The following is a 27,485-nucleotide window of genomic DNA, read 5'->3' as shown; positions in this document are numbered from 1 at the left end:
TGGTGGGGGTGGGTGAAGAAGGAGCGGGCCTTTGCCGCTCTGGCTCACTCTCTCGCGCTCTCTCGGGCAACATGGCGGGCGTGGAGGAGGCGGCGTCCTCCGGGAGCCACCTGAATGGCGACCTGGATGCAGACGACCGGGAGGAGGGAGCGGCCTCTACGGCTGAGGAGGCGGCCAAGAAAAAAAGACGGAAGAAGAAGAAGAGTAAAGGAGCTGCCACAGGTAAAGGGAATTTGGTTTTTTCCTGTCCCTACCAGGGATGGCCGAACGGCCGGGCTGAGGCCCGGAGGGCTGACAGGGTGTGGGGACGCGGAGTCCCCGGCTGAGCTTGGCTGCCGGGCCTGTGCGCGTGTCGCTGCGGGACTGCGGGCTCCCCAGGCCTTGGGAGAGCGGCGGCTGCTTCTTCAGCCGGGCTCGGGAGCTGGTGGGCTGGGATGGGAGAGAAAAGTGCCTCAGCCTCGCGGGAGGTGGCTCTGGGGTGCTGGGCCCGAGCCCCTGGATGGCCAGGACTCGGCTCCCGCACTGGCGGCCCCACGGACTTGAAGCTGTGCCCAGGGGCCGGCCTTACCGCCTTGCAGTTGGGCCTGCTCCTCAAAAACCTGGTTCTGACCCATTCTGTCGCCTCTAGGCTGGAGCAGCCTGGAGCTGATTTGCGACCAGGGTTGGGGTGGAGTGGGCCAGTCTTAGTTCCCTGAGCACCTCTGCCCGCCACCAGCCCACGGTGTTGCAGAGGGGTTTGTTGGGGACCACACTCCGGGAGGGGGTGTGTGTGCCCACGCGCTCGTGTCTCTCAGTAGTAGCTGCAAGACGTGTGGTGTGCTGCGAATTTTCACCTGCCTGATCCCGCAGCATCATGAAGCTTTGAGGGCTGCTAGATCTGAATTTAGACTTGCGGGCAGACTAGATGTATACGGTGGCTGTGAATTTCGCTAAAGTCACTGCTGAGGCAGTGAAAGCAGCTGAAACTTTGCGCTTGGGTTATACGTTAAGAATTAAAATTTATGGAGCAGTCATTTTTTTTGTTGCCCAGTATCTGCCGGTTTTGGAAAAGTTTTTCTTTATCTGTGTCTAATTAAAAGCAGCTATAGAAGTGAGAGAAAAATGAAGAGAGCAGAAGTGATGAATTTAAGAGTTGAGGAGACATTGGAGAATGTTAATCTATTTCTTTCTGAAATTCTGATTCGGTGGAATTGTAAGATTTGTAGATGCTGGGACACTCCCAGAGCGAAATTTAAACCCAGACATAGTCTGGTGGCTGCTCCTGGCTTTCAGATGAAATCCGAACCCTAATTTGTATTTTAAGGAGTTCAGTAGATTATTAATGTATTTTTTTCAGTAGTTGTATCTCTCAATATAAGTCCTTCACAGTAGCCAGAATATCACTTCATTAGGTGCTAATACTATCTCATTCTACGCTATTACTCCTACAGCTAGATTGACTTCCAAAGCAGGTACCTGGTCTTATGCTAAGCTATTCAAGATTTCATTTTTAACAGTGGAATATCTTCCTATTTATTTTGACTTTACTCAGCCCAGCTTGACAATTTAGCCCTCAGTATCCCATAGAAATCCTCTTTTTACTATGGCTTTCATAATTATTGCCTATCTTATGTGCTTCCTTATTTGATAACTTAAAATATGTGTTGTTTGTTAATACTTTAAAAAGTTAATTTGCTTAAGGACAGGGACCAAGAAATGCTTTTTTTAAATCCTTTAGCTGCTAATTCAGAACATGTAATGGGTATTGAATTGAACAACACTTAGATATGAAAGATTTTTCTGTCATTAAATAAATTTTACTATGTTTACAGTGTTTTGTTTTTGTTTCCTGAACACTTTATCAGGAAAGAAGTTGTGTGTTCTTCAGAAACCTTAGAACATATTCTAATGGGAAAGTACTTAATTAAATTTGATTTATGCTGTTTTATTTGATCAGCAGGGCAACAGGAACCTGATAAAGAATCAGGAACCATTGTTGATGAGGTAGCCAAACAATTGGAGAAACAAGCATTAGAAGAGAAAGAAAGAGATGATGATGATGAAGGTAAGTGGTTAATTTGTTTTTTGTTTTGTTTTTCAAAGATATATTTATTTATATAAGAACTGGGGTATAAGCCAGAAGTGCGGGAGGGTGAAAGGATTCATCAGAGACAGAGCAGAACAGGCAGTCAGATAGAACACACTGCTGAGGGGAGCAGCAGGTGAAACGGGAGAGGTCTGCTGCACCATGTGGGAATCTCTCTGGCCATCCAGGAATCGAACCCGCGCTGCAGAGGCTGTGGACAGCTTCACAGTGCTGTGCTGCACTCAACCCGCTGTGCCACCGGGGAGGTCCTAAATGGTTAATTTGATTTTCAGTTCGAAAAGCAAGAAAAATGACAGTCTTTAAATGAAATGTCTTTTTTCCATATAGTCTATTATTAGCTGTTGTTTTACTTAATTATTTGGCATTAAACTTCAGTGTTGTAAGTAGAAGGTCTTTATTAGCAACTCTTTGAAAAGTTGACTATGTTTAATGACTGCTCAAATAGTGCAGATCTCTACTTTTAAAAAACATGTACTTGGTAAAAAGCCAACTACTGGGTATTAGCAAGATAAAATTGAGGAACTTTATTTAACTGATATTTTATTGAATAACTAGTATAAAGTAGACTCTATCCTGGAATACTTTCAAAATGCATTTTCATTTTACCCTCAGAAAACCAAGCAAAGTAGGTATTCTTTTTAGGAAATGATGATTATGTGATTTGTCCACTGTAACACAGTTAGTAGCATAAAGGTAGAATTTCAAAGCCAGTGCCTGATCCAAAGTTATTCCTTCTATTCTCTATCATAACTACCTCTTTATTTGTGGAAGAAAATATTATAAATTTCCTGATCGTAGCTTCTTGTGATATTTTGATAAGATTTCTTTAAAGATAGTAAATGTTGGAATTCTAGGAATTCATGCTGTCAGTAAAATGGTGGAAGAAGAGATTAGGTAAGAACTATTACAGTTCTGTAGCCTCTTTGGCAGAGTGGGAGATGGAGTTCCATTCTCAGTTATCCTAGCTGTGACCTACCTACCACAGTCTCTTAAGCATTGGCAGTTTAGGTATATGCCTTTCAACCATTAGCAACAGACTGTAATTATTGTGTTAGTATAATGTAGAAGAGTTGTTTAGAAAGAGATTCTCTGCCTTCAGGGTGCGTACAGTCAATTTTTGGTTAAAAAAGATTACAGGGAATAGTTGGCTTTTTCTCTTCCCTAAAGAAAGCTCTTGTCCATCCTATTTTGGTATATGATTCAGATTATGAAGGTATTTGAGCTCTTATTAAGAAAGGGTTTGTAAATTCAAGGTACTTTAATAGACCCACTTTGTGTAGAATGTCACAATGCTCAATTTGAAAGTGTATCTTACTGCACTTTCACAATATTGTATGACTCTTTCGACATTGGAGGGGAAAATTTTCAACCTTCAGTGTTGAAAAATTTTAGTGTCTTAGTTCGTTTTCTTCAATTTGGGCTAAACATTTTCCTAATTCATTTCAATTATCAATATCAACCAATATCTTTCATCTGTTTTGTGAGATCTTTTAGGGTATGGAAAACTTATATCTCAGGATATTTGTTGTTAAGGAACATTAACAGTGGTGAAAAGACAATGTAGAGGTGTAAAGATATAATCAGTGTCTGCAGTAAATTTTATTGACATTTGGAGGTAGAATTGTGGTCTTGAATGTGGAGGAAGGCTCATTGGAAGAAATGGGACTTGAATAAAACTAAACAAGGGGCAATTTTGGGGCAGGAAAAAGCTAACAAAGTATTCAAAACATAGTGAACAGTGCAGACTGGTTGTATGAGATGATTCATTGAGGAAATTTTTGAGCATTTTAAAAAGACAAATGTTATGAAAAAATAGTTTTCATATATATGCAGGCTTTTAGAAAGGAGGAAACATACAGGAAACATAACTATGATTCTGGCTGCCACCTAACAATAGCCCAGGCATGTGATAATGATGATTTAAATTGGTGGTTAAAAAAAAAAAATGGAAAGGAAGATTCTTTTCCATAGATTGGTGGGGTTATGGAAGCAAAATTCAAAGCACTTAGAGAGTTTGAATCTGGGGAGAAGGAAGAAGAGCTATAAGTAGACTGTTAGGCTTTTGAACTTGAGTGACAGAATGTTGGTACTATTGTCTGAAATAGTGAACTAGAGAGAGAGCTGACTAAGAAATTGGGGGAAGGATTTTGCAAGCAAAGAGGAGGCATTGAGTTTAATTTTAGATGTGGTTAATTTGGAACTGTGGGGTATTGGTGTAAAAAGTTAATGCTGTGGGCATTGGTAATGTGCTAGAAGTAACTCATCCAGTGCATTTTAAAATCAGGTTTTTTGAAGTATAATTTGCCTAGGATAATATTCCCCATTTTTAAAAAGTAGACTTTTAGAGCAATGTTAGGTTCACAGCAAAATTGAGAAGAACAGATAATGTTACCCTGAACAGAAGGTACAGAGATTTCCCATATTCACCCCCCCCACCCCCCCCACCCCCACCCCTGGCCAACCACCACTACACATGCCTAGCCCAAGCCATTTTCTGCATCCTCACCTTATTGTACATTCATTACAGTTCACCCTACACTGACGTCATTACTCATAGTTTACATTAAGGGTATTAGGGTAAACAGAATGTACTCTCAATATTATACTTTCTATATACTCACCTTTTTAGGTGTATTGTGTGTTGTTTTGACAAATGTTTGCAGTTAAGTAATAACTATCACAACTAAGACATAGACCATTTCTATTTAATATTTCTGTCTACAGGGAAAAGTTCCTTTGTGCCCCTTTGTAGTCAGTTGTTTTGCAACACATCCTGACCCGTGACAACAACTGATATATTTTCTTCATGTGGTTTTTTCCTATAATACAGTGTAAATGGAATTATTACTGTATAAGCTTTTGTGTGTCTGACTTACTTCGCTTAGCATAATACTTCTGCAAGTCACCCAGTTGTTGCAAATATATAAGTAGTTTATTCATTTTTATTGCTGTATTTAAAATTTCTTTATGTATTTACTAGTTGATGGATATTTGGGTTGTTTCCGGTTTTTGCCTATTACAAATAATGTTATCCTGAATATTTGCTACAGGTCTTAGTGTAGACCTGTTTTCATTTATTCTGGGTAAATGCCTACCGTGGTGTTCATAGTCACTTGGTAAGTGTATGTTTGACCTTATAAGAAACTGTCAAAGTATATTTCAAAGTCACTGTGCCATTTTGCATTTCCTGTTAGCCATGGTTGAGAGTTCCAGGATATTTGATCCTCATAAGCACTCTGTGAGTGTGTAGTGGTTGGTCATTGTGATTTTAATTTGCATTTCCCTAATGGATAATGATTAATGGCATTAAAGATTTTTTCAGTTTTTATGTACCTTTCATAATTCTGGTAAAGTGCTCACATTTTTGTCCACATTTTAATTGGATTATAAGATTTATTTAGAGTAGAACTGGGGGTAGGCCAGAGATATAGGGGGTGAGAGGATTCACCAGAGACAGAGTGGGGAGCTGAACAGGAAGGTTTATTGACTAACACTGCTAAGGGGAGCAGCAGGCAAGACTGCTGTGCCATATGTGGGGTAGCTCCCTGGCAGGGGATCACACTCAAGCTGAAGTGGTGATAGCTCTGACTTAACCCCTACGCCAGTAGGAGGCCCTTCATTCAGCAAATATTAATTGATTTGGGCACAGTGCTAATTCAGAAATAAATATAGTCTCAGGCCTCCCTGGTGGCACGAAGGGTTAAGTCACAGCATTATGAAGCTATCAGCAGCTACTGCAGCACAAGTTTGATCCCTGGCCAGGAAGCTACCCACATGGCTCAGCAGACTTCTCCTGTCTTGTCTGCTATTCCCCCCAGCAGTGTATTACAGTCAATCTGCCTGTTCTGTTCTCTACTCTGTCTTTGGTGAATCATCTCACCTCCCACAACTCTGGCCCGTACCCCAGTTATTGTATGCATAAATAAATAAATCTTTTCAAAAAAAGGAAGAAATATAGTCTCAACCAATTAAGAATATCCTGGGATTCTGTGAAAGACATGTAGTATAAAACATAAATTACAGCATGGTATGATGGGTAGAATTGTAAGCACATATAGTTCAATCTCGCTGTACCACCATCCTGGTACGAGAGTTCAAGAAATGGCTACTATTCTTTACTGAATATAGCCTTAGACATTGGATAAGTAACTAGCTTCAGAAAGATGATTATCAAAGTTTTTCTTATCCCATTTGAAAGACAAAACTATGATAGAAAGAAGTTAAATAATTTGTCAAAGATCACACAACTTGAAGGATTTTTATTGTGTATTTAAAACTAGTTTTATATTCTGAACCATTTGTTTTAGGTTGAGTCTGGTGTATGTAGCTGTATACTTGACATTGTATGTTCTTCCAGAGCAGATTATCTTGTTTACTAATTTGTCTCTATTTTCTAACATTAAGAACTCAACAGTTAACTGCATGAATGAAGATGATTACTATTAAAATTGTAGTTCAGAGTACATGAATTAGATTGCATTTACACATGAGGAAAATGAAAGTTGTTTTTCAAAATTTTTTCATGTTATTTTGTTAGGCTTTTGAGTCTAATGGGAAAGTCCACAATATTTGTATTTTCAGTGTGTTAATTTTATAAGACTGAACATAAGAAACTGCAGTTTTGTAAGTCATATATTGGTAATTTCATTCCATTTAAATGCTACATCATCTTATCTCCTCCTGCTGTTTTCTCTTTTTCATTTAGGTGAAAAAATGTGTAAACAAGATAGTCACCACATGCTTGATACTAATTTAAGAAATGGTGTCTAAATTGTTAAGGAACTCACAGATGAGTAGGAGTCAGCAACTTTGTTGTAAGAATTATAATAGAAGAATATAGTAGGTAGTGTGGTGAGAAAATTTCTTGTAGGTTTCTCTTTATCAAGCCCAGAATAAAAAGGGATCCGTTGAGCAGAAACTGTAACCAATCATTTGACATTGTTTTATGGATATGAATTTCAGTATTTAAAATGATTGATGCTAGCCATGAGTTACTGCCGCTAGGTTAAACATTTACAAGAATTCTGTATGTGGGCATACTTTTATAGATTTCTAATTATTTGGGAAACATCCTATTCATCCTATTGCATAGCAGCGTTATTTTGGGGTAGACTAGCATACTTCTGAAATGTTTGTTGAAATTTATTGAGCAGCATTTATAGAAATTCAGACAGGTGTATTTTTAATAACTTTATTTAAAATGTGTAGGTCTCTATTTTGTTTGATCTTTGTTGTAATGGTATCCTTGTTCTTTTCTCAAAGTTCAAGGGTGTGAACATTGGCTTCAGGGAAAATTGTTAGAAAAAATGATAACGGATCATAACTATTTGGGGTATTATTTTTGCCAACCATTTTCAAAATAGTTTTCAGCCCATTTTTGTGCATTTTGTGCATTTTTTATATATAATTTGACCTAAAAAGATAACTTTTTCTCTAATAACAAGTGTACTGGAAATGATATTTTAAAATGTGAAACCCAAAATACACCTTACTACATGAGGAATCAGGTGTCATAGTCTTAGTTCAGTTCTGCCATTTACCAGTTGAAGTTATCTTGTACACATTCCTTAAACATACCTTGTTACTTCATGGAGTAGCTTTGAGAATCACATGGTGTGATCCCCAGAGGGGAAGGAGATGGGAGGGCATGTGAAGCAGGTAGACAGGGGTCAGCTGGATGGTAATGGATGGAAATTAGACCTTTGGTGATAGGCATGGTGTGGTATACACAGATGTTGAGGTGTAAAGTTGTACATGTGAAAATTATTCAATGTTGGAAACCAGTGTTACCTCAATAAAAAAGGAAAGAAAAAGGTATTTTTAAATACACACACACACACACACACACACACACAGATTGTATGTGTGTACTTGTCTGCGTGTGCTACTTTGTGCCTCTGCCTCTACTTTGAGGTGTAAATGAGTATGTCCTTGAAATTGTCTTTTCTTAGATGGAGATGGTGATGGAGATGGAGCAACTGGAAAGAAGAAGAAAAAGAAGAAGAAGAAGAGAGGACGTTAGTGACTCTTAAGTTGATCTTACTTAATACATTAGATGTAGTTATTAACCAGCAGTTTGGAAGTTAAGACCTTGGTATATGTCAGGAAAATAAACTTGGGCTTAATAAAGATAGGCTTTAGTGAGACTAGTAACTATTTTGCAAGTACTTTGGCCTAACAGCCTTAATGATACTTTGTTTATTTGTTATTCAGCTAAGGGATATTAATAGTAAGTTGGTTGCATTTTACTCCAAGTTAGGGTTGAGTTCCTTAAAACGTTGTAATTTAAAACTTAAGTAATGCAAATAATAATTCTGTCAGAGATAACTAAAGTGGTGCCACCGTGTGGTAATAGGCTAAACAATAGTTTGCATTTACCTGTGCCAGCCTTGAAATTACGAGATTTTTGATGAATATATAATTGTCTCATTTAATGTTTATATGTAAGAAGAAATGTTACTAATCACATGTATATGTTGCACTTTTTCAAATTCACTTAAAATGTTGTTCTACTTGTATTTTCTTTCTATAAATTGCATCACCAAACATCTTCAGGGATCTGTAACGATTAGGGAGACAAAGGGGAGACTGCAGTGCACTGGGGAGTAAAAGTTGGGCTAAGAACCAGAACACTTAAATTCTAATTCTGGATGCCTTTTGGACTATTGGGGACCATTGAATATCTGGTTCTACCATTCTTTAAAATCTCTTATGCTAAAATTTTATGAATCAGAATTTTGGGGACTAGCCTTTTACTTTAATTTCTCTTGGGAGAAATATTTAAATTATTTGTAAAAAAGTTCTTGGCTCTTTCAGCTGTTCCTCTGATGATGTCTCCAAGTGGGAACAAGATAGGTTTCTTTTCTTGTTAGTTTTCTACTCTCATAGGATGACAGTCTTTCCCCTAGCATAGAATGTATTTAGTGAGGGTTATTTGCATTCAGGAATCACCAAGAATTATGATGTCATGTTTCTTCCATTCAAAAATTATTGACAGTATTATCTGAGAATTATTGCCTGAGAGATTACTGTTTGTTCAAATGCTCTAAAGTTGCCCCCTGTGAAGTAGACCAGCCAGGATTCTGCTAGGGGTGGCTTTGTGTTTGCCCTTGGTAAAATTCTTCTACTGACAGATGTTTTAGTCTGATGTCATCAGCATTTATTGTGCCTCCTCTGAGGATGTTATTGATTATAATAATATACTGTTACATAACTTACTGTTGATTATATGTCTTTATGAGCACTCTCAAGACACACTTTTTTGCCTAGTGTTAGTATCAAGAATGATTGTATTTTTCCTGAGTAATGTGTTTTATCTCAGGGACATCATGGGCTATGCAAATAACCTAGCTTTTCTTTTTTACGTTGGCTGTTAGCAGGCATAGAGCCACATCTGTGGTTTTGTATTTAGCCTTATTTTAGTTCTGTTTCATGCTTTTGATTTTTTGCTCTCTAATTTACTTTGGCTGTTACTTGTGCATTTTAGACTATCTATGTTAGATGATCATTAATCATTTTTAGAATAACCCAAACATAATCATGGGCAGTCACTGCTCTCATTTTCCTCATCTATATACTGAAAGAATTCTATAACTATAACTGCACTACAGATCATTATAGATTATTTGGTTTTAGATAATAAATTGAACATAGTACATTATAATTTTAAAAGGTTATCCAAAATTTCATCTCATTCTTCATTTTGTAGATGAGGAAACTGAGGTGTGGCACATTCAGTCATTTGTCCAAGTCACAACTAATAAGTGGTAAAAGATAGACTTTGATGTTTTTGATTATGTATTCTTTTTTCTTTCTAATCAAGATTTCAAAATATCAGGAAAACTGAGACACTAGGTGAATATTAATAAGCTGGAATTAAATAGACATTTAAGGGCCTCCCCGGTGGCACAGCGGTTGAACTCTGGGTTGCAAAGCTGCCCGCAGCCCCTGCAGCGCCTGTTCGATCCCCCCGGCTGCTCCCCAGCCACCGGAGGAGGGTCCCACATGGCGTGCAGACCTCTCCTGCCGCCTGCTCTGCTCCCCGCTCTGGCTCTGGTGAATTCTCTCACCCTCCCACGCTTCTGACTGTACCCAGTGCATGTATAAATAAATAAATAAATCTTTTAAATAAATAAATAGATAGATAGATAGATAGATAGATAGATAGATAGATAGATAGATAGATAGACAGATAGATAGACATTTAAAGTTAGTACAGGATTCTAAGGATTTTGAATGCTAGTCCTATGAAAGCCCAAATTAGCAAGAAGTTTTAAAGGTTTTAGTAGCAGAATGAGCTATTGCATATATTAATTTGCTTTAATTGGGCTAGTTATGTCATTTCTACTACTACTTTAAAGGGAGTATCAAGGTTGGGAAATAAGCATGAAAGTGATTAAGAACTATATCCCTTGAAGTGTTTGCTCATAGAGAGGGAGGAATCAAATGCAAATAATAAAGCTATAACTAATAGATGAAATTTACTGGGAGACAGATTATTATAGGAAGAGCTTTCTAATACTTCCAACTTCCCCCAAACAAATAGATCCTTTTACTCTCATGGGATGTAAGTTTTGCCCTAGCAAGACTGGGGGTCACTGATTTCCTCCTCTGTCTAGAATTCAGAACCATTTAGTCAGGGGTGTTAGCGGTTTCCTCGATTATGTATGAAGCTAAATTAGAGGACCTCTGATACCTTTTTTGATTTTATAATTCTAATATTCCCTCTTAGGGATAACCTAAGTCAGTGTTTCTCAAGTTACTTGCTCATAGAAAACTTCAAGACATCATGTAAAGGAAGAAAAAGGAGTTGGTACTCATAGATACTGAATGCCTGGATTAAAGGCATGCACAGGTCCATAGATAAATGGTTCACTAAATAAGTGGACATATTTTTGTTTACGTGGATCTTTTTTCCCCATTGCAGAACAAAAAGAGTAAAATATGTGTTAAAACTTAAGCCTAAATCCTAAAGACTGGTTAAAATAAGGAAAACTCTGTATTTCCACTCAGTAATTGGGAAATGCTGCAGGTGTTCTTTAAAAGTCATTACTGCATAAATTAGCTGTGACACAACTTACTTGCATTCCTTGGATATAACATTTGCTACTAAAAAGGCAGTTCTTCATATAATAAGAACTATATAACTAGTTTTTAAGTATTTAAAAAATTTTAGAAGAAAAATCTAGATATTTTGTAAAAGCATTTTGGGGAACACTGGAGTCTTCTAGAATGTAGTTTGGGAAATAATTTTCTTAAAACATGTGCCAAGTATTGTAACTTTTTTCAAGTATATGGTAATTTATATATGGCTACCTAGTCTTTTAATACTGGGTATATATATTCCTGTGTATCTGGTAAACCCTTGAAATAAGTTTTTTTACACATTTTATTAAATACGGATTTATATTTGTACTTTATTGCTGTGGGATTTCCTTCTTAGTTTCTCGTTGCTTCTTTGAATTTTATTTGTGAAAGCCATTTGTGGTTCTATTTCCAGGATAGTAAATGAAGACACAAATAATAGAAGTATGCTTTCTGCCAAGGCATATATTGTTTAAATAGATACTGGACTTATTGAGAAGTTGGCTGTTTTCTATTCCCAAGCATCAGTAAATTAGAAGAGGTGGCCAGTGTGATGAAGTATCTTCTGTTTTTAACTGTAAGGTGACAATAAGAGGAGGTTCCTTGAAATCAGAACAACTATTAGGAACTGGAAAAAACTGTAATGAAAATTGCTGAATTTCATTTTTAACAACAGAAGTTAATGCTTTATTTGTATCTCACAGCAAAAGTTCAAACAGACCCTCCCTCTGTTCCAATATGTGACCTGTATCCTAATGGTGTATTTCCCAAAGGACAAGAATGCGAGTACCCACCCACACAAGATGGGTAAGGATCGTAAAATTACTTCCAGTTTGATGTTTGAAAGTTGTAGCTTAGCAGTAAAGCAGATTTGTTTATTCTCAAGTATTTTTGCACCACTATCTTATTTTTATAATAAAGCCTATGAATCTGTCGCAGAGAAAATACAGTAGAAGCCATCTTACCAAGATGATTGGGAACAGTAGTAGTTTAGTTAATCAAAAAAATATGTTAAAATGGGGAATGCAGAATCTTTTAAAAATACTGAAAAAAGTTAAACATTTGTTTTTCTTGATAATTTGAGTGTTGATTTTTTTTTTTAAACTGGGATTTTTTTTTTGCCCATAAGCTGTCTCCATAACTGAATGCATTTATTGTCTGTCCATTCATTTTCTGCAAATGCCATTTTGAGTTTCTGTGAAGAGCAAGATCTGAATAATCTGAAAGCTAATTCCTATCTTTACTTTTTTCCCCTAAAACCACTAAATAATTCTTACTTGTTCTTACTTTAACAGAAGTATTTTTGATGACTTGCCTTTATTGAGACTTTTCAAGAGTAGTCAATAAAGTTTTCATAGAGTGCTTTCCTATAGCATAAAACTATGTAATTATAGTAACAAGTACAGATCATTTAAATAGGTTTGGGAACAGATTCACTAGGTTCTTGGAAGTATTCTCCAAAGATATGTTTAAGCTGGTTAGCAGACACTCAGAGGCATTATGCAGAATGGTTAAGACCATGCAAGCTAGAACCAAACAATCTGCTTAAATCCCAACTGATACTTATTAGCTCTGTGACTTGGGCAAGTAATTTATGTCTGCTTTCATTTCGTCATCCATAAAATGTACACGTGAAAGGGTGATTGTGAGGAATAAAGAATAAATATATGTAAAACAATTAGAAGAGTTACAGACACATACAAAGCATTACGTGTTAGCTTAGTGTGTTTCTATTCTGTAGGGAGTAGGAACATGTCAGCCACTAATATTCAAAATACAGTGGGCATTGGTCAGTATGTTTCACAGAGGGAATCTATAGCATTGGTTAATCCAGTGGTTGCAGTGATTGGTTAAGAAAGCTTCTACTGTAGCATTGTTTATTTGATCAGTGAAGACATTGTTTTTCTTTGAACCTAGATAAGAACATGATGTTACATAGTTTCATTCCTAGTACTCTTAAAGAATAAGTCCCTATAATTCTGTAATTTTATGGCATAGGTATCTTTCCTTTGAATTTGAATTCATCAATCACTGTCCCTATCTTAAAACATCTGTTTTTAAAGTGTCACAGACACCTGTAATTTTACATTAATTATATTAATTCTCATAGTACCTATGATGTGATCACATTTATTTTTAAATATAATCTTTTTTTTTTTTTTTTTTTTTTTTGCTTGTTCCCTCTTCCTTCCCTTCCTTCCAGACCCATGTAACCACCTAGCAGGTAGCCTTCCATATTTTTCTATGCTCATATGTGTACATCTATGTCTGTTTATGTAAGGGGAAGTGTTTTGGTCATTGACAAAAATGGAATCATAGGCACACTTCCTCTGCCTTGCTTTTCTCATTCATACTGTCTCTTGGAAGTCCCTCCAAATCAATCAAAATACCTCTGATACTCTTTTGAATGTCTTAGTTATATTTCATACTGTGACTGTTGCATACTTTTATTCCATTATTTTCTAATTGATGAGCATTCACTTTGTCTCTGGTTATTTTTTTGCAACTGTAAACTCTTCTGCAGTAAACACCTCTCTAAGAGTGTGTGTGTGTGTGTGTGTGTGTGTGTGTCTTTGTGATGTATCCTTAATTTGCTGGCAGTGTTATTACATGATTGCATCCTTTGATTTTGAGCTTTATTTTTTTTGCTCTTCAGAAGTTTAAAAATTTTAAATACAATATGTATATTTTATTCTTCTGGGTACCTAGCAGCCTTGGATTTTCTTGAGTCCTTATTTCATACTTTATTGCATCTTTAATTGGTCTGGAATGTTTTAAGATTGGGAGCACTAATTTTCTTTCAGCTGGGTAGACAGTTATGCTAGAATTGTTTATTAAAGTAATTCATCCTACTGAATTGAATGACCACCTTTGTCACATATTCTCACATAATGGCACAATATTCTCTGTTGTTTATTCTGTTGATCTATTTGTTTATTTCTGTGCTAATTATATTTTGACCTGGTATCAGAAACTAATATTTTTTTGATATCTGATAAAACAAGTCTTTCTCCTCTGCCACATACAGCCATACAATTCCCCTTTACTCTTTTCTTAGCTATTTACAGTCATAAAATCTTAACACCTGCAGAGAAGTGTGCTTGCTAGATTTCTGATCGGAATTGCACTTGTATTTATGATTTTTGTTTTAGCTTTGTCACATTATCTTTATTTGTTGTTATTGTATGTTTTTCCACTTAAAACTCAGATTTTTTTCTCCAGGTGGGTCCTGTTCCTTTCTTGTTGAATTCTTAAAGTATTTTTGTTCTTTATGTGAATGAGATTTTATTTCTATTGCTATCTGCTTATTGCTACAGTGGAGGAAAGCCATTGATTTCCTATTATTGTTAACATTAAAAATTTTGACAGCATGAATATTGTGGAACATATGAATTATGTTTAATATAAGAAAATATTGAGATTTGTGAATCTTAAATTACTTTCCCCTCCTTATGACCAGTTTCTGCTGTAAATTAAATGTTATATGGGTAAAACGGTAAACTAACTTTTTTTTTTAAAGATTTATTTATGCTACAAAAGCTGGGGCACAGGCCAGAGATGTGGGGGTGTGGAGGGTGAGATGATCCACCAGAGGTAGAGTGGGGAACAGAACAGGCAGATTGATTGAAATACACTGCTGAGAGGAGCAGCGGGCGAGACAGGAGAGATCTGCCTCGCCATGTGGGTTTCTCCGTGGCTGGCCAAGGATCGAACTATTGCTTCATAGTACGGTGCTTACCCCCTTGCACCACCAGGGAGGCTCCTCTGTTGTATTTAATCACATGGTTAATGTGGTGACAGCCAGCTGTTCCTTTTTTTTTTTTTTTTAAGAGCATTTTTTTCATTTTGCAGTTCCAAGTAATCTGTGGGGTATTTTGGTATGGTACCATTGGAATATCCTTTTATTCAGCAAACTTTCACTTTTTTTAATCCATTGATGTTCTGTCAGTTATTTCATTGGAACTGCAAAATGGTGAATTTCTAATTCTGTCATTTCTAATGTCTGTTAACTGACATTCTGTAAGAAGAGTTTTCCCTTTATCAGCTGGGGATCAGTTATAGTTTCTTCTAAAGACAGACTTAAAACATGATTTATTTTTCCTTTTGAGTACCAGGGTTCAAAGAAGGAAATTGGTATCATGTCTTCATGTATGATTATATCTGAGTTAAAGACATGCATTCTTAAATGGTTTTGTACATGTGGTATAGTCTTTGAAAATATGGTTAGCTTTGGGCCTCCTTGGTGGCGCAAGCAGTTAAGATGCAGCACTTTGAGCCATTGCAGCACAAGTTCGATCCCTCGCCAGGGAGGTGACCCACATGGCACAGCAGACCTCTCCTGTCTCACCTGCTGCTCCCCTCAGCAGTGTATTTCAGTCAGTCTGCCTGTTATGCTCCTCATTCTGTCTCTCGTGAATCCTCTCACCGCCCCCCCATATCTCTTGCCTGTACCCCAGCCTTTGTATGCATAAATAAATCTTTAAGAAAAAAAAGTATGGTTAGCTTTAAAGTTATCCATGCCGTGGGTTTAGAAATGTGAATTGAAATCACACATTTGACTATTTGAAATTAATAATAAGGTAATTTAGTAGATTTTAGTTTTACTTATATTTTTCTGCTCTTCATGCATCCAGTGATAAAAATGATGAAATATTGAAAATTCATGTATAGGGCCTCCCCTGGTGGCGCAGCGGTTGAGCGCTGAGCTGCGAGGTTGCCCGCAGCCTTTGCAGCGCTGGTTCGTTCCCCAGCTGCCAGGCGAGGGTCCCACAAAAAAAAAAAATTCATGTATAAAAGAGGTGTAAAGAATTGACTTTCTCTATAAACAAGCAATTATTTTGGTAGTTTTGTTTTATGACATATTAATATACTTAAAAAGTATTTCTGCCCTGCCTCTGTTATTTGCCTTTTGGAATAATTGTTATGAGTGTAGAATTTTTTTTCTCATATCTTATCTCTATTTTTTTTCTTCACTAGACTGAACAGCCAAAGATCAAATTTAGGAGAAGGGAGCGATTCCTTCATAATATTCTTTGTCTTTTGTTGGAACCTGGAGTTATAATCATAGACCCTGGCAGTATGGTTCTTGAACATTACTAATGACTTTCATTTTGAACCCAAAACTTAGCAAAAGAATTTCTCTAATTTAATTTCTGATTGATAGTTCTTTGTCAGTAATTCCAAAATGTTTTAAAGAATTTATTGCCTTTGAATCACGATGTAACCTTGAGAAGTGTAGTATTGGGTACCTTTATTGTATCCTGTTTTGATTCTAAGATGTAGTAAAATAGCATTTGAAATTTAATTACATTTATGTTTTAACTTACAAGAATGGGTTTGTAAAGAATTTGAAGATTGGATTGGGGAAGAGAAATGGTCATTAATAATGATCAGTTACACTTTCACAACCCTAGATGCATGATTTCCATTAGTTCCCTGTGCATAGAATCTCTTCTCTTGCCAGTACAGAGTAAATATTTGCTGATACTTTTACTTTTCACAGCATCTTTAGTTTGTGAGAGAAGGGGTGCTTCAGCCTTTGCTGCAAGATGTGGCTCCTATGGATGTGCCAGAATTATGACCCATATAAGAGATGAACAATTTTCTGAGGTTAGGGTTGGAGTTACCACTAGAGGTCGGGAGAATGTCTTACAGAGTGAGCAACTATAAGTGTATTTCAGCTGAAAAGATTGACCTTCTTAAGAATATACTTTTTAAAGGTTCATACCTTTTTATTTTTCAGTCTGAGGGTGTTTGAACACTTTGATTATTGAGTTTTCAGTATTCCTATGAAAGTAAATTTATACACACTTAAGTACTTAGGGAGTATAAAACAATTTAAACTGATGGTAGTATAATATTTTAGTTACCTGATGATATTAGTAGGTACAGATACAGCCCAAAAATGTTCTAACAAAATATAAGCTGAAGAAGCCTTTTTGATGCTTATGTACTCCTAAGTTCTCATTAGGACAGCTGCTTTGGGCCTTGGTAGCAAATTAGAGGTATTAAAAGTTGGCATACAACTAACAGCAAGAGTGGGAAGTAGTCATAATGTATGTGCCAGTGATAAACAGAAAAGCTCAGAAAGCATTTTGGGGCATTTGCTTAAAACATGTAGTTTATAGCATAGTTCAGTAAAGTTTTTCTTTGAAGAGCCATATGATAAATACAATTTAACCTCAGTGATCACTAAGTTGTAAACTATATATAGATTTATATATTGCTTCTGAATGTGTGTGTGAAAGGTATAACACATTTTTAAAAGATTTTCATTGTAAAAGTTTGAATTATAGTACTTACTAAGTGGAGGCATAGATCCTTTCATAAGTTACTGAATATAAAAATCTGTTTATTACCCCTGGCATTTCTAAAACATGAGTTACATCTTTTAAGGAATATAACCTCTGATAGATACGCAGTTAGAAAAGTCTTACAAAAGTACATGTTTTATGTTTTTGAGGAAGGGGTGTGTGTGTGTGAATGTGCGCATGTGCGTATACACATATATATTGTTTGGATTTGTGCTTGCCCTATTGGCAATTAAGTAGTAATTTCTAGTTGCTCTTTTGAAGTCTCTTAAAGTAGTATTACCGTGAGTGCAGGGTGACTTCCCCCACCTTCTCAAAATCTGTTTAGTTTCTAGACTCCCCAGGTTCTCTTCTTTCATATCATTTTGAATGTCAGGGCATTAGTCCCTGTGGCCATGAATGAAATTGCTCTTGAGGATATTTTATTTCTCTTAGAGCCTTAAAAAATAATCTTTGTGTTAATTGCAAGTGTGTGGCTATTTGCATTTCAGAAACTTTGCTGACATTTAATAAAAGAACTGAATATATAGCTTACTTTTTAAACTAAGATGTCTTATTTTAGTGTATTTTTGTTTCTCTCAGCTTTTATGCTTATTCTTCTGTTTCTTAAATAACTAATACTATGCTATGCCTACTCTATAAGGCGAACAGCTGCTTGGAGAACTACAAGTGAAGAAAAAAAAGCTTTAGATCAAGCTAGTGAAGAGATTTGGAATGATTTTCGAGAAGCTGCAGAAGCACATCGACAAGTTAGAAAATATGTAATGAGCTGGATCAAGCCTGGGATGACAATGATAGAAATTTGGTAAAAAGATATGTTTTTTTGTAAGAACATCGTAAAAATTTAGTGCTAACTCTCCACTTTTAATGTTTGGTTTTCATTATCACTTTGCTAAAACTTTAAGCTAAAACTTTAAGTGAAGGTTCTAGAAATATTTTCTAAACTCTTGTAGTGTGCATGTAATGAGGCAGCCATAGAGGAACAAAGATTTGCACCTCAGAACACCCTGTTTTTATTACTTGTATATACTCATCTGTACAAATGTACACATTACTGATTCTTATTTTTTGTCTGAAAATCTGTTATTTTACTACTAACAATTCATATTTAATTAAAATCCTTAGACACAAAACATACTTACATGCAATGAAGAACCAATAAAATAATTATTTCTCCAGTGTTCCCTTTGAGAAATAGTTATAAAAGGCAACTTAATTGTCTCCGACAATTTTCCAAATATACAATGTTGAGCAGATAAAGAGCATTAAAATTAGTGTTAAGTTGAGACTCTTTCCTAGAAAACAGTATGTCCACTCAGTTAAATGTGGATTATAACATTCTGTTTCTCCAGATTCCTAGTGGAATTAATTTTTTTTTTTAAGATATGAACTGTTTTCATAGCATCGGAGAACTGTTTTTTATTCCTATTCAGCAAGTGTTGAGATCTCTCCTAGAAAATAAGAGTTTCAGTAAATCTTTCTAGACTAGATGAGCTGTTAGGTATATAAGATTTATTAGCTATTAGATATATGAATCTGATAATAAACAAGTCCCCCTCACCCGTTTGTTTTTTAGTGAGAAGTTGGAAGACTGTTCACGAAAGCTAATAAAAGAGAATGGATTAAATGCAGGCCTGGCATTTCCTACAGGGTGTTCTCTCAACAACTGTGCTGCCCATTACACTCCCAATGCTGGTGACACAACAGTATTACAGTACGATGACATCTGTAAGATAGACTTTGGAACACACATAAGTGGTGAGTTTTTGGAAATATTTCTCACCCCACCTTCCCTCTAAAATGTGAGACTTGTTTTTGTTGAATGGAGCTCGATACTGAACACCCACATTTTCATGAGGCTTTTACTTTCAGTACTGTGTTGAGACAGATCTTGAAATTTACTTTGAAGCATCCTACTAATGAAAACTGCTGGTTAATTGAGATTTATTGCCCTTTATATTGCATGAAAAATACCCTTCTTTATTCAGACATTCAAATACTAACAAGCATACTTAGAATCTTTAAATTTACCAACTTTTACATATTTGGTAGCTTTTCTAATTTCTCAAAAAAAAAAACCTGTTAGGTAAGTACCTTTTTTATCTCACTAAACAAGTGAGAAAGCACACAAAGCCTAGATTCAGTACTTAGTTGCTGTTCTACTAAATTGGAGAAGCTGGAACTGACAGTGCCTGTGGTCCTATATATTTTCTCTGCCCTGCATTACTGTTCTTAGTTCCCTGGGCTTTTCTCACTTTTGTTTCTGTTTATATTTTTACATAACCACTTGGGTGAGTGTTGAACTGGTTTTGTCTTGAAGCAACGCATACATACTAGCTCTGGAATTAATCTTTTCATTCCAAAACCTTTATATAACTTAATTATACTTTTTTCTCCTTTGATTATGAATGTTTCTGGGTACTTGGACTACTGCCCTCATTTGGGTCTGTGTTTCATTTTCCTGTTTACTTGCAAGATTAATAGAATACATGCTATAAAATAAATAGACTATCTGATAAAGTAAACTTAAGTATTTTCTCTTTCAGGTAGGATTATTGACTGTGCTTTTACTGTCACGTTTAATCCCAAATATGATACATTATTAAAAGCTGTAAAAGATGCCACTAACACCGGAATAAAGGTAAATGAACTATAAGCCCCATTTTAGTCAACATATTTGAGCACTTTGTAGCTGTTTTAGGTCTTTGATTATATAAGACTGATCTGCTGCCCTTACAGTCTTAAGTGGACAGTAGAGGAAATTATAATGTGTAAAGCAGTTTTTCCAAATGTCCCTTATTTTAAATATTAAGAACTTAATATTCCTGTGAAATTATGACTTTGATTAACAAAGTATACACTGTCCTGGTTTTAGTGTGCTGGAATTGATGTCCGTCTATGTGATGTTGGTGAGGCTATACAAGAAGTTATGGAGTCCTATGAAGTTGAAATAGATGGGAAGACTTATCAAGGTGTGTTCTTTAAAAATGCATCTTGTTTCGAAGTGTGTTTGACTTCTGCAGATTCATTTTGTAAAATAGTGTTGAGTGCTTTTTTTAGGTTAGCTGCTTTACCTTTATCTCTTGAGAATATAAAGAAGGAAAGCAGGGAAATGACCTACTCATTTGTGCTGTGGACTGCTGTGGCCAGATACCGTTGCCGACTACTCTGGTAGTTGATAAAAAGACACCTGGAAATTTTATCTCTGGGTGACCAAGATGCTGACTAGGTTTTCTGTGACTAGGCGAATCAAGTGTGAGACAGAAACTAGAGGCCTTTTCCACTGATGACTGAATTTTTTTTTTTTCCCTAGTTCAGAATTTAGAGACCTGATGATTCCTTGAGAGTCTCTCCTTTAACTTTATTCTCTTTGCATCTTGCACTTTCCCAGACACTGCCTTCCTCCCACTCTATCTGACCAGCAGCCTCTCTCCTCCTTCCTGATGTGTGCTCTTTACTTCCTGTCATGTATTTTCTAGTAACTTTCTTAGGGAATATTTCTTAAAGAATAAGGAATGTTAAATGAGTACCTAGCTTTTAGGATTTCCTATAATTGAATCCTGTCCTGCTTTATAATTCTTTGAGATTCTCATGCTTCCTTCTCCTTAGTAAATTCACACCATTCAGTATTTGCATTCTTCTCTTGACACTGAAAGACCATTTTGTTTCTACCAAGTGCAGAATACTGAGGGTTGACAGTGCTTGTCCTTGTTGCTCCCTTAGAGATTCCTAATCCTCTGAACATCAGTACCAAATGGAAAATTTTTAATACTACTCATAGCTTGGGTGGGAGGTGTTGGATATGGAAGAAAATATGCTTTGGGGTCAGGTAGGTTCAACATTGAGCTTATATAAATCCTGTAACTTCTAAGAAACAACAGTTCATGGCTTGTTTTGAAAAATACAGTTTTATGGAATTTATAGGTATTCAACAAATACTTGTAATTTCCTACCTCTGTTTTTGGTTTTGGTGCTACAACAAATACTGCTGAAGTCTCAGATCATCCTTCCTTTGTATTTCTCCTAATTCTGCAACTTTGAGTGGTATATCATCTGCCTTTAAAAGTATAATACATAAAGGGCCTCCCCGGTGGCGCAGCGGTTGAGTGCTGGGTTGCAAAGCTGCCCGCAGCCTCTGCAGCACCAGTTCCATCCCTGGTTGTTCCACGGCCACCAGAGGAGGGTCCCACATGGCGCGCAGACCTCTTCTGCCACCCACTGCTCCCCTCAGCAGTGTATTTCCACACTCTGCCTGTTCTGCTCTCCGCTCTGGCTCTGGTGAATTCTCTCACCCTCCCACGCTTCTGACTGTACCCAGTGCTTGTGTAAATAAATAAATAAATCTTAAAAAAGAAAAAAAAAGTATAATACTTAGGGACCTCCCTGGTGGCACACGGGGTTAAGCATCAGCACTATGAAGCAGTCCGCAGCAACTGTAGCACAAGTTTGATTCCCGGCCAGGGAGGTGACCCTTATGGTGCAGCAGACCGCTCCTGTCTCGCCCACTGCTCCCCTCAGCAGTGTATTTCAGTCATTCTGCCTGTTCTGCTCCCCACTCTGTCTCTGATGAATCTTCTCATCTGCTGCCCCTCTGGCCCATACCCCAGTTCTTGTATGCATAAATAAATAAATCTTTTTTCAAAAAAAAAGTATAATACTAGGTAACAATTTAACTTAATGTTAGTCACCATCTAACAATTACAGGCTGCAATTTTGGAATACCTAATATCCCTGTCATCTTTCTTCATTTACTAAGCCAGGAACATTTAGGTTCTTATTTTAGCACCCCTTTTTAATACCACTTGTTGTATTGATCAGTGTTGTTAATTGAAGGTTATAGTATTTTTATATTTTATGCAGAAAGGGTATAGACACATCATGATGTTGGGACAGTGAATTGTACTTTGGGATAAACTTTCAGGAACAGTTTCAGTATCATAGAACTCAAGGAAGTGATTTTATCTACCTTGATCAAGAAATTACTTTTATAGATATTGGTCCCAGAATAGCTTGCCGTTGTCATACCTGTGTGTCCTGCTTCTTCTGTGTAACCTGGTTAATGTTAGGTTGGTATGGCAAATCTTTATATTTATTTAAACTTTTCTGCCTTTGTTTTTTTTCATTTAAGTAAGTTCTGATTGATCTCTGGGATCAATTTGCCAACTTTCAAAGAAATAGAAATGCTTTCTGAATTTTAAAATTATTTTTCTTATGTAAGGACTTTTTGAAGAGCTAATTGAGTTTTTTTTATATATATATAGAAATATGCTTCTCAGTATTTTTTTTTAAGATTTATTTATTTATTTATTTATTTATTTATTTATTTATTTATTTATTTATTTATACAAGCACTGGGTACAGTCAGAAGCGCGGGAGGGTGAGAGAATTCACCAGGGCCAGAGCGGGGAGCAGAGCAGGCAGAAGGACCGAAGTACACTGCTGAGGGGAGCAGCGGGCAGCAGGAGAGGTCTGCGTGCCATGTGGGACCCTCCTCCGGTGGCTGGGAAGCAGCTGTGGCCGGGGAGCAGCCAGGGATCGAACCGGTGCTGCAGAGGCTGCAGGCAGCTTCGCAACCCAGCGCTCAACCGCTGCGCCACCGGGGAGGTCCAAGAGCTAATTGAGTTTTAATTTTCTGTACCACCCCCAACTTTGTAATGTCCTTGTCATTGTTTGTTACAGATTTGAAAAAACTTTGCTTCCTAATTTTGCTCATGAAGAATGGTAGCTCATACTGGTGATTTTAGTGCTAAAGCTAGATTTTTTCAAACTTTTCAGTATTTGCACTAAACACTGAAAGTATATACCACATAAAAATTCAAATAATTGTAAAGGTTATATAACCTCATTCCTCAAGAAATAAAATACTGACAGCATTCCAGAGCTCTCAATTCCAGATATCCCTTCTTAACTCCAGCACACTTTCTCTAGTAAGCCCCTATCTTAAGTACTAAAGTATTTGTATTTGGTTTTTTTAATGTCTTCACTATCTAATTACGCATTCATAAATTCTAGTCTAATTTTGTGTGCATCTATAGAATACTGATTTTGAATGCTGCATGTATGGAATTGCACAATATGTAGATAATGTACACTTTTTGGTAATTTAGGGTTTATTTCAGTTGTTAAATGAATACCTAGCTTTTAGTTTTTATTAACTAACGTTCCATTATGTGGAAATACCACATTTTGTTTATTCTGTCATTCATCTCAGGACTTTGGGGTGTTTAGATTAAAATTTGAAGAGTTGATGTAGTAATAAAATGTATGGTTTGTAAGCTGTTATTTTGACACAGATTTCTCATTTTCACATTACCTTTGGTCTGTGTATACATATTTTTCACGTTATTATGTACATGGCATTTTATAACTTGCAGTATCTCCTTTGATGACATTATTTTTCCACCATCTCCCCTTACTACTTTCTAGTTTATCAGTAACATTGCAGTGAACATCTTTTTGCATCCCACTAGTTTTTTTGGTTTGTACTTGACTATCTTAGTGTGAGGGTTAATTAGCCAGAACAGTGTCTTTTTTCAAAATAAATGCTTGAACTCGTACCCTAGTGTCAAGAAGCTCTGTTTATGTTTCCAGAGACCATGAATAACTTTTTTTTTCTGTTATTCCAGTGAAACCAATACGTAATCTAAATGGGCATTCAATTGGGCCATATAGAATACATGCTGGGAAAACAGTGCCCATTGTGAAAGGAGGAGAGGCAACGAGAATGGAGGTATGAATGCCATTAATATTGCTCCTTGTGAAAAAGATTTTGATTTCTTTCCCCCCACCAAACTAAAACTAGTGATAGTTGAGTCTATAGTATATTGAGCAAAATTATAGTATCTTGAGCCTTTCACAATGATCCCAAGAGGAATTGGGCCATGTGAGTATGCATGTTGTTTCTGATCCATTGGGACTCAAAATAGCTGTGGAAGTGAATATGTCAAAGGATTGCTTATTCGACACTTGGTGAGTAATCTATTGAGCATATTGTAGGTATCAGTCTTTTTATTAGGCACTGAGGATGTAGCAGTAGAAAAAATTGCTTGTCTGTGTAAAGTCTGCGTTCTAGTAGCATACAGAAAGACCATAAATTGCTAAGGTGATAAAACAGGGAAAGGTGGATGATGCCTGCCACGGAAGATTTCCTGTTGTTCCTTACAGGACGTAGGGGATTTTTCATCCCGAAGATGATAATTTTGTTTTGTTTTAAATTCTTTTAAAGATTTATTTATTTATGCATACAAGTGCTGGGGTACAGGCCAGAGATGCAGAAGGTGAGAGCATTCACCAGAGACGGTGGGGAGCAGACCAGGCAGATGTACTGAAATACACTGCTGAGGGGAGCAGTGGGTGAGACAGGAGAGGTCTGCTGCGCCATGTGGGTCACCTCCCTGGCCAGGGATTGAAATTGTGCTGCAGTGGCTGTAGATAGCTTCATAGTGCTGCATCTTAACCCCCTTGTGCCACCAGGGAGGCCCCCTGAAGATGATAATTTTGATTAGTTTTGAATTTTTCTTCTCTTTCCGTAACCTTATTTATTTATTTATTTATTTATTTAGGAAGGAGAAGTATATGCCATCGAAACTTTTGGAAGCACAGGAAAAGGTGTTGTTCATGATGATATGGAATGTTCACATTACATGAAAAATTTTGATGTAGGACATGTGCCAATAAGGTAAGAGACTATTGATTTTATGTGAATAAGAAATTTCTTTTCATAGTGAACAGTATTTTAAAAAATGGTAACTATTGGGCCTCCCTGGTGGCGCAGGGTTTGAGCGCTGGGTTGCGAAGCTGCCCGCAGCCTCTGCAGCGCCGGTTTGATCCCCAGCTGCCGGGCTAGGATCCCAAATGGCGCGCAGACCTCTCCTGCCGCCCGCTGCTCCCCTCAGCAGTGTACTTCGTCATTCTGCCTGTTCTACTCTCCGCTCTGGCTCTGGTGAATTCTCTCACCCTCCCGCACCTCTTACTGTACCCAGTGCTTGTATAAATAAGTAAATAAATCTTAAAAAAAAAAAAAAAGATAACTATCTACAGTGGTACATTCGTATACATTCATATAATATAAATATACATATATAAAGATATGTAATTATACATTCATAAATAAACATTCATATATAGTTATATAACCTAACAGTAAATTTTGTGGAGTTTTACAATACAGAAAAGAAATTGCCTCATTAAAAATTTTATTTTATTTTATTTTATTTTATTTTTTTATAGAGGCATGCTTTATTTATTTGTTTGCTGGTTTGTTTGTTTGTTTTGTTTATACATGCACTGGGTACAGTCAGAAGCGCGGGAGGGCGAGAGAATTCACCAGAGCCAGAGCGGGGAGCAGAGCAGGCAGAAGGACCGAAGTACACTGCTGAGGGGAGCAGCGGGCGGCAGGAGGGGTCTGCGCGCCATGTGGGACCCTCCTCTGGTGGCCGGGGAGCAGCCAGGGATCGAACCGGCGCCGCAGAGGCCGCGCGCAGCTTCGCAACCCAGTGCTCAACCGCTGCGCCACCGGGGAGGCCCATTAAAAATTTTAATGAGGGACTTCCCTGGAGGCCTGGGGGTTAAGTCTCAGTGCTGTCACCACTATGGCCTGAGTTCAGTCCCCAGTCAGGGAGCTAACCCACATATGGCGCAGCAGACTTCTGTCTCACCCACTGCTCCCCTTAGCTGTGTAGCTCAGTAAATCTACCTGTTCTGCTCCCCACTCTGTCTCTGGTAAATCCTCTACCCTCTCCCCCACCCCCCACTCCGCACCTCTAGCCTAAACCCCAATTTTTCTATGCAATAAATACTAAAAAAAAAAACTGAGATGAAAATCATATTGGCAAGTATTCTCTCTTCAGATCTAATTTCCAATAATTGTGTAATAGTTTCAGAGATTATTTTACTAACATTTCTAAGTGTTTCTGTATTTTCCCACTTGTAGATTTTATGTATTTATTTACTTTTTTCCTTTAACTTTTTGGAGATGTCAGATTTATACCTATTTTCGATGTGCGAGTCTTTCAGTTTGATGTACAAAAAGGAAATTCCCACCACAATGTTGATACTAGGAGTTTAAAACACGTGTGCAAACACATAAACATGATAAGACAGCCTTCAGCTAGTCTCTTGCTTCACTTACATTTGCCATTAGGTATGCGCTATTACATATATTGTTGAAAGGTGATAAAAGATTTTTGAACTTTAATAACTAAGGGCTACAGTTTGCTTTTGCCTTTATTAAAGGGGGAAATGAGTTGGTAACATTTTAGGTGACTATTAATCTTTGATTTTCTTCTCTTAGGCTTCCAAGAACGAAACACTTATTGAATGTTATCAATGAAAACTTTGGTACCCTTGCCTTCTGCCGCAGATGGCTGGATCGCTTGGGAGAAAGTAAATACTTGATGGCTCTGAAGAATCTGTGTGACTTGGGCATTGTAGATCCATATCCACCATTATGTGACATTAAAGGATCATACACAGCGCAGTTTGAACATACCATACTATTGCGTCCAACATGTAAAGAAGTTGTCAGCAGAGGAGATGACTATTAAACTTAGTCCAAAGCCACCACATCATCTTTTATTTCCTAAGCTTTGTTGGAATACATTATACCAGAATTTATTTGCTGCATATTGTTGTCTGTTTAATGGTGGACCTATGTAAAACTTCTATCCATGTTTAAGAGGGAAGGAAAGGTATTTGATCAAAGGCAAATTGTCTAATTAACCAAGGAAAAAAAAGCTTTCAGGACTTTCAATGTTAACTGTTTCTCCTGTCCCCTCCCCCCACCCCCTCCCATTTTAGGAAATGCTATAAAGCTCATTTAGTTAAGGAATGACTTATACATTTTGTTTTGAACACAAGAAATGCTTTTCAGATATTTATATTGCCATATTCTTAATTGAATGCTTTGAATGACTACATCCAATTCTGCAACTCTATCCTCTGATATTGCTTTTTAACCTTCCTGGAATCCATTTTCTAAAAAATAAAGACATTTTCAGATCTGA

General features: G+C 36.9%; 1 protein-coding gene across 2 annotated transcripts; it reads left to right on the top strand.

The window, feature by feature from the left end:
• The first annotated feature begins 2 nt into the window (after positions 1 to 2).
• On the top strand, positions 3 to 27,485 carry METAP2 (methionyl aminopeptidase 2). 2 transcript variants are annotated; one of them, XM_037513848.2, is made up of 11 exons: positions 3 to 222; positions 1,940 to 2,044; positions 8,038 to 8,103; positions 11,875 to 11,977; positions 18,125 to 18,286; positions 19,058 to 19,239; positions 20,028 to 20,122; positions 20,357 to 20,453; positions 24,108 to 24,211; positions 25,044 to 25,159; positions 26,774 to 27,060. In XM_037513848.2, the coding sequence occupies exons 1-11, from the start codon at positions 72 to 74 to the stop codon at positions 27,024 to 27,026; spliced, it is 1,434 nt and encodes a 477-aa protein (XP_037369745.1). In that variant the 5' UTR covers positions 3 to 71; the 3' UTR covers positions 27,027 to 27,060. The 2 variants fall into 2 exon arrangements, with proteins under 2 accessions (XP_037369745.1, XP_037369744.1); XM_037513847.2 differs by having other exon boundaries at positions 4 to 222; positions 1,937 to 2,044; positions 26,774 to 27,485.

The sequence above is a fragment of the Talpa occidentalis genome, unplaced genomic scaffold, assembly GCF_014898055.3.
Source record: "Talpa occidentalis isolate TD23 unplaced genomic scaffold, MPIMG_talOcc4v2.1 talOcc4.16, whole genome shotgun sequence".
Taxonomy (NCBI): domain Eukaryota; kingdom Metazoa; phylum Chordata; class Mammalia; order Eulipotyphla; family Talpidae; genus Talpa; species Talpa occidentalis.
This window is presented reverse-complemented; position numbering and strand designations above follow the sequence as displayed.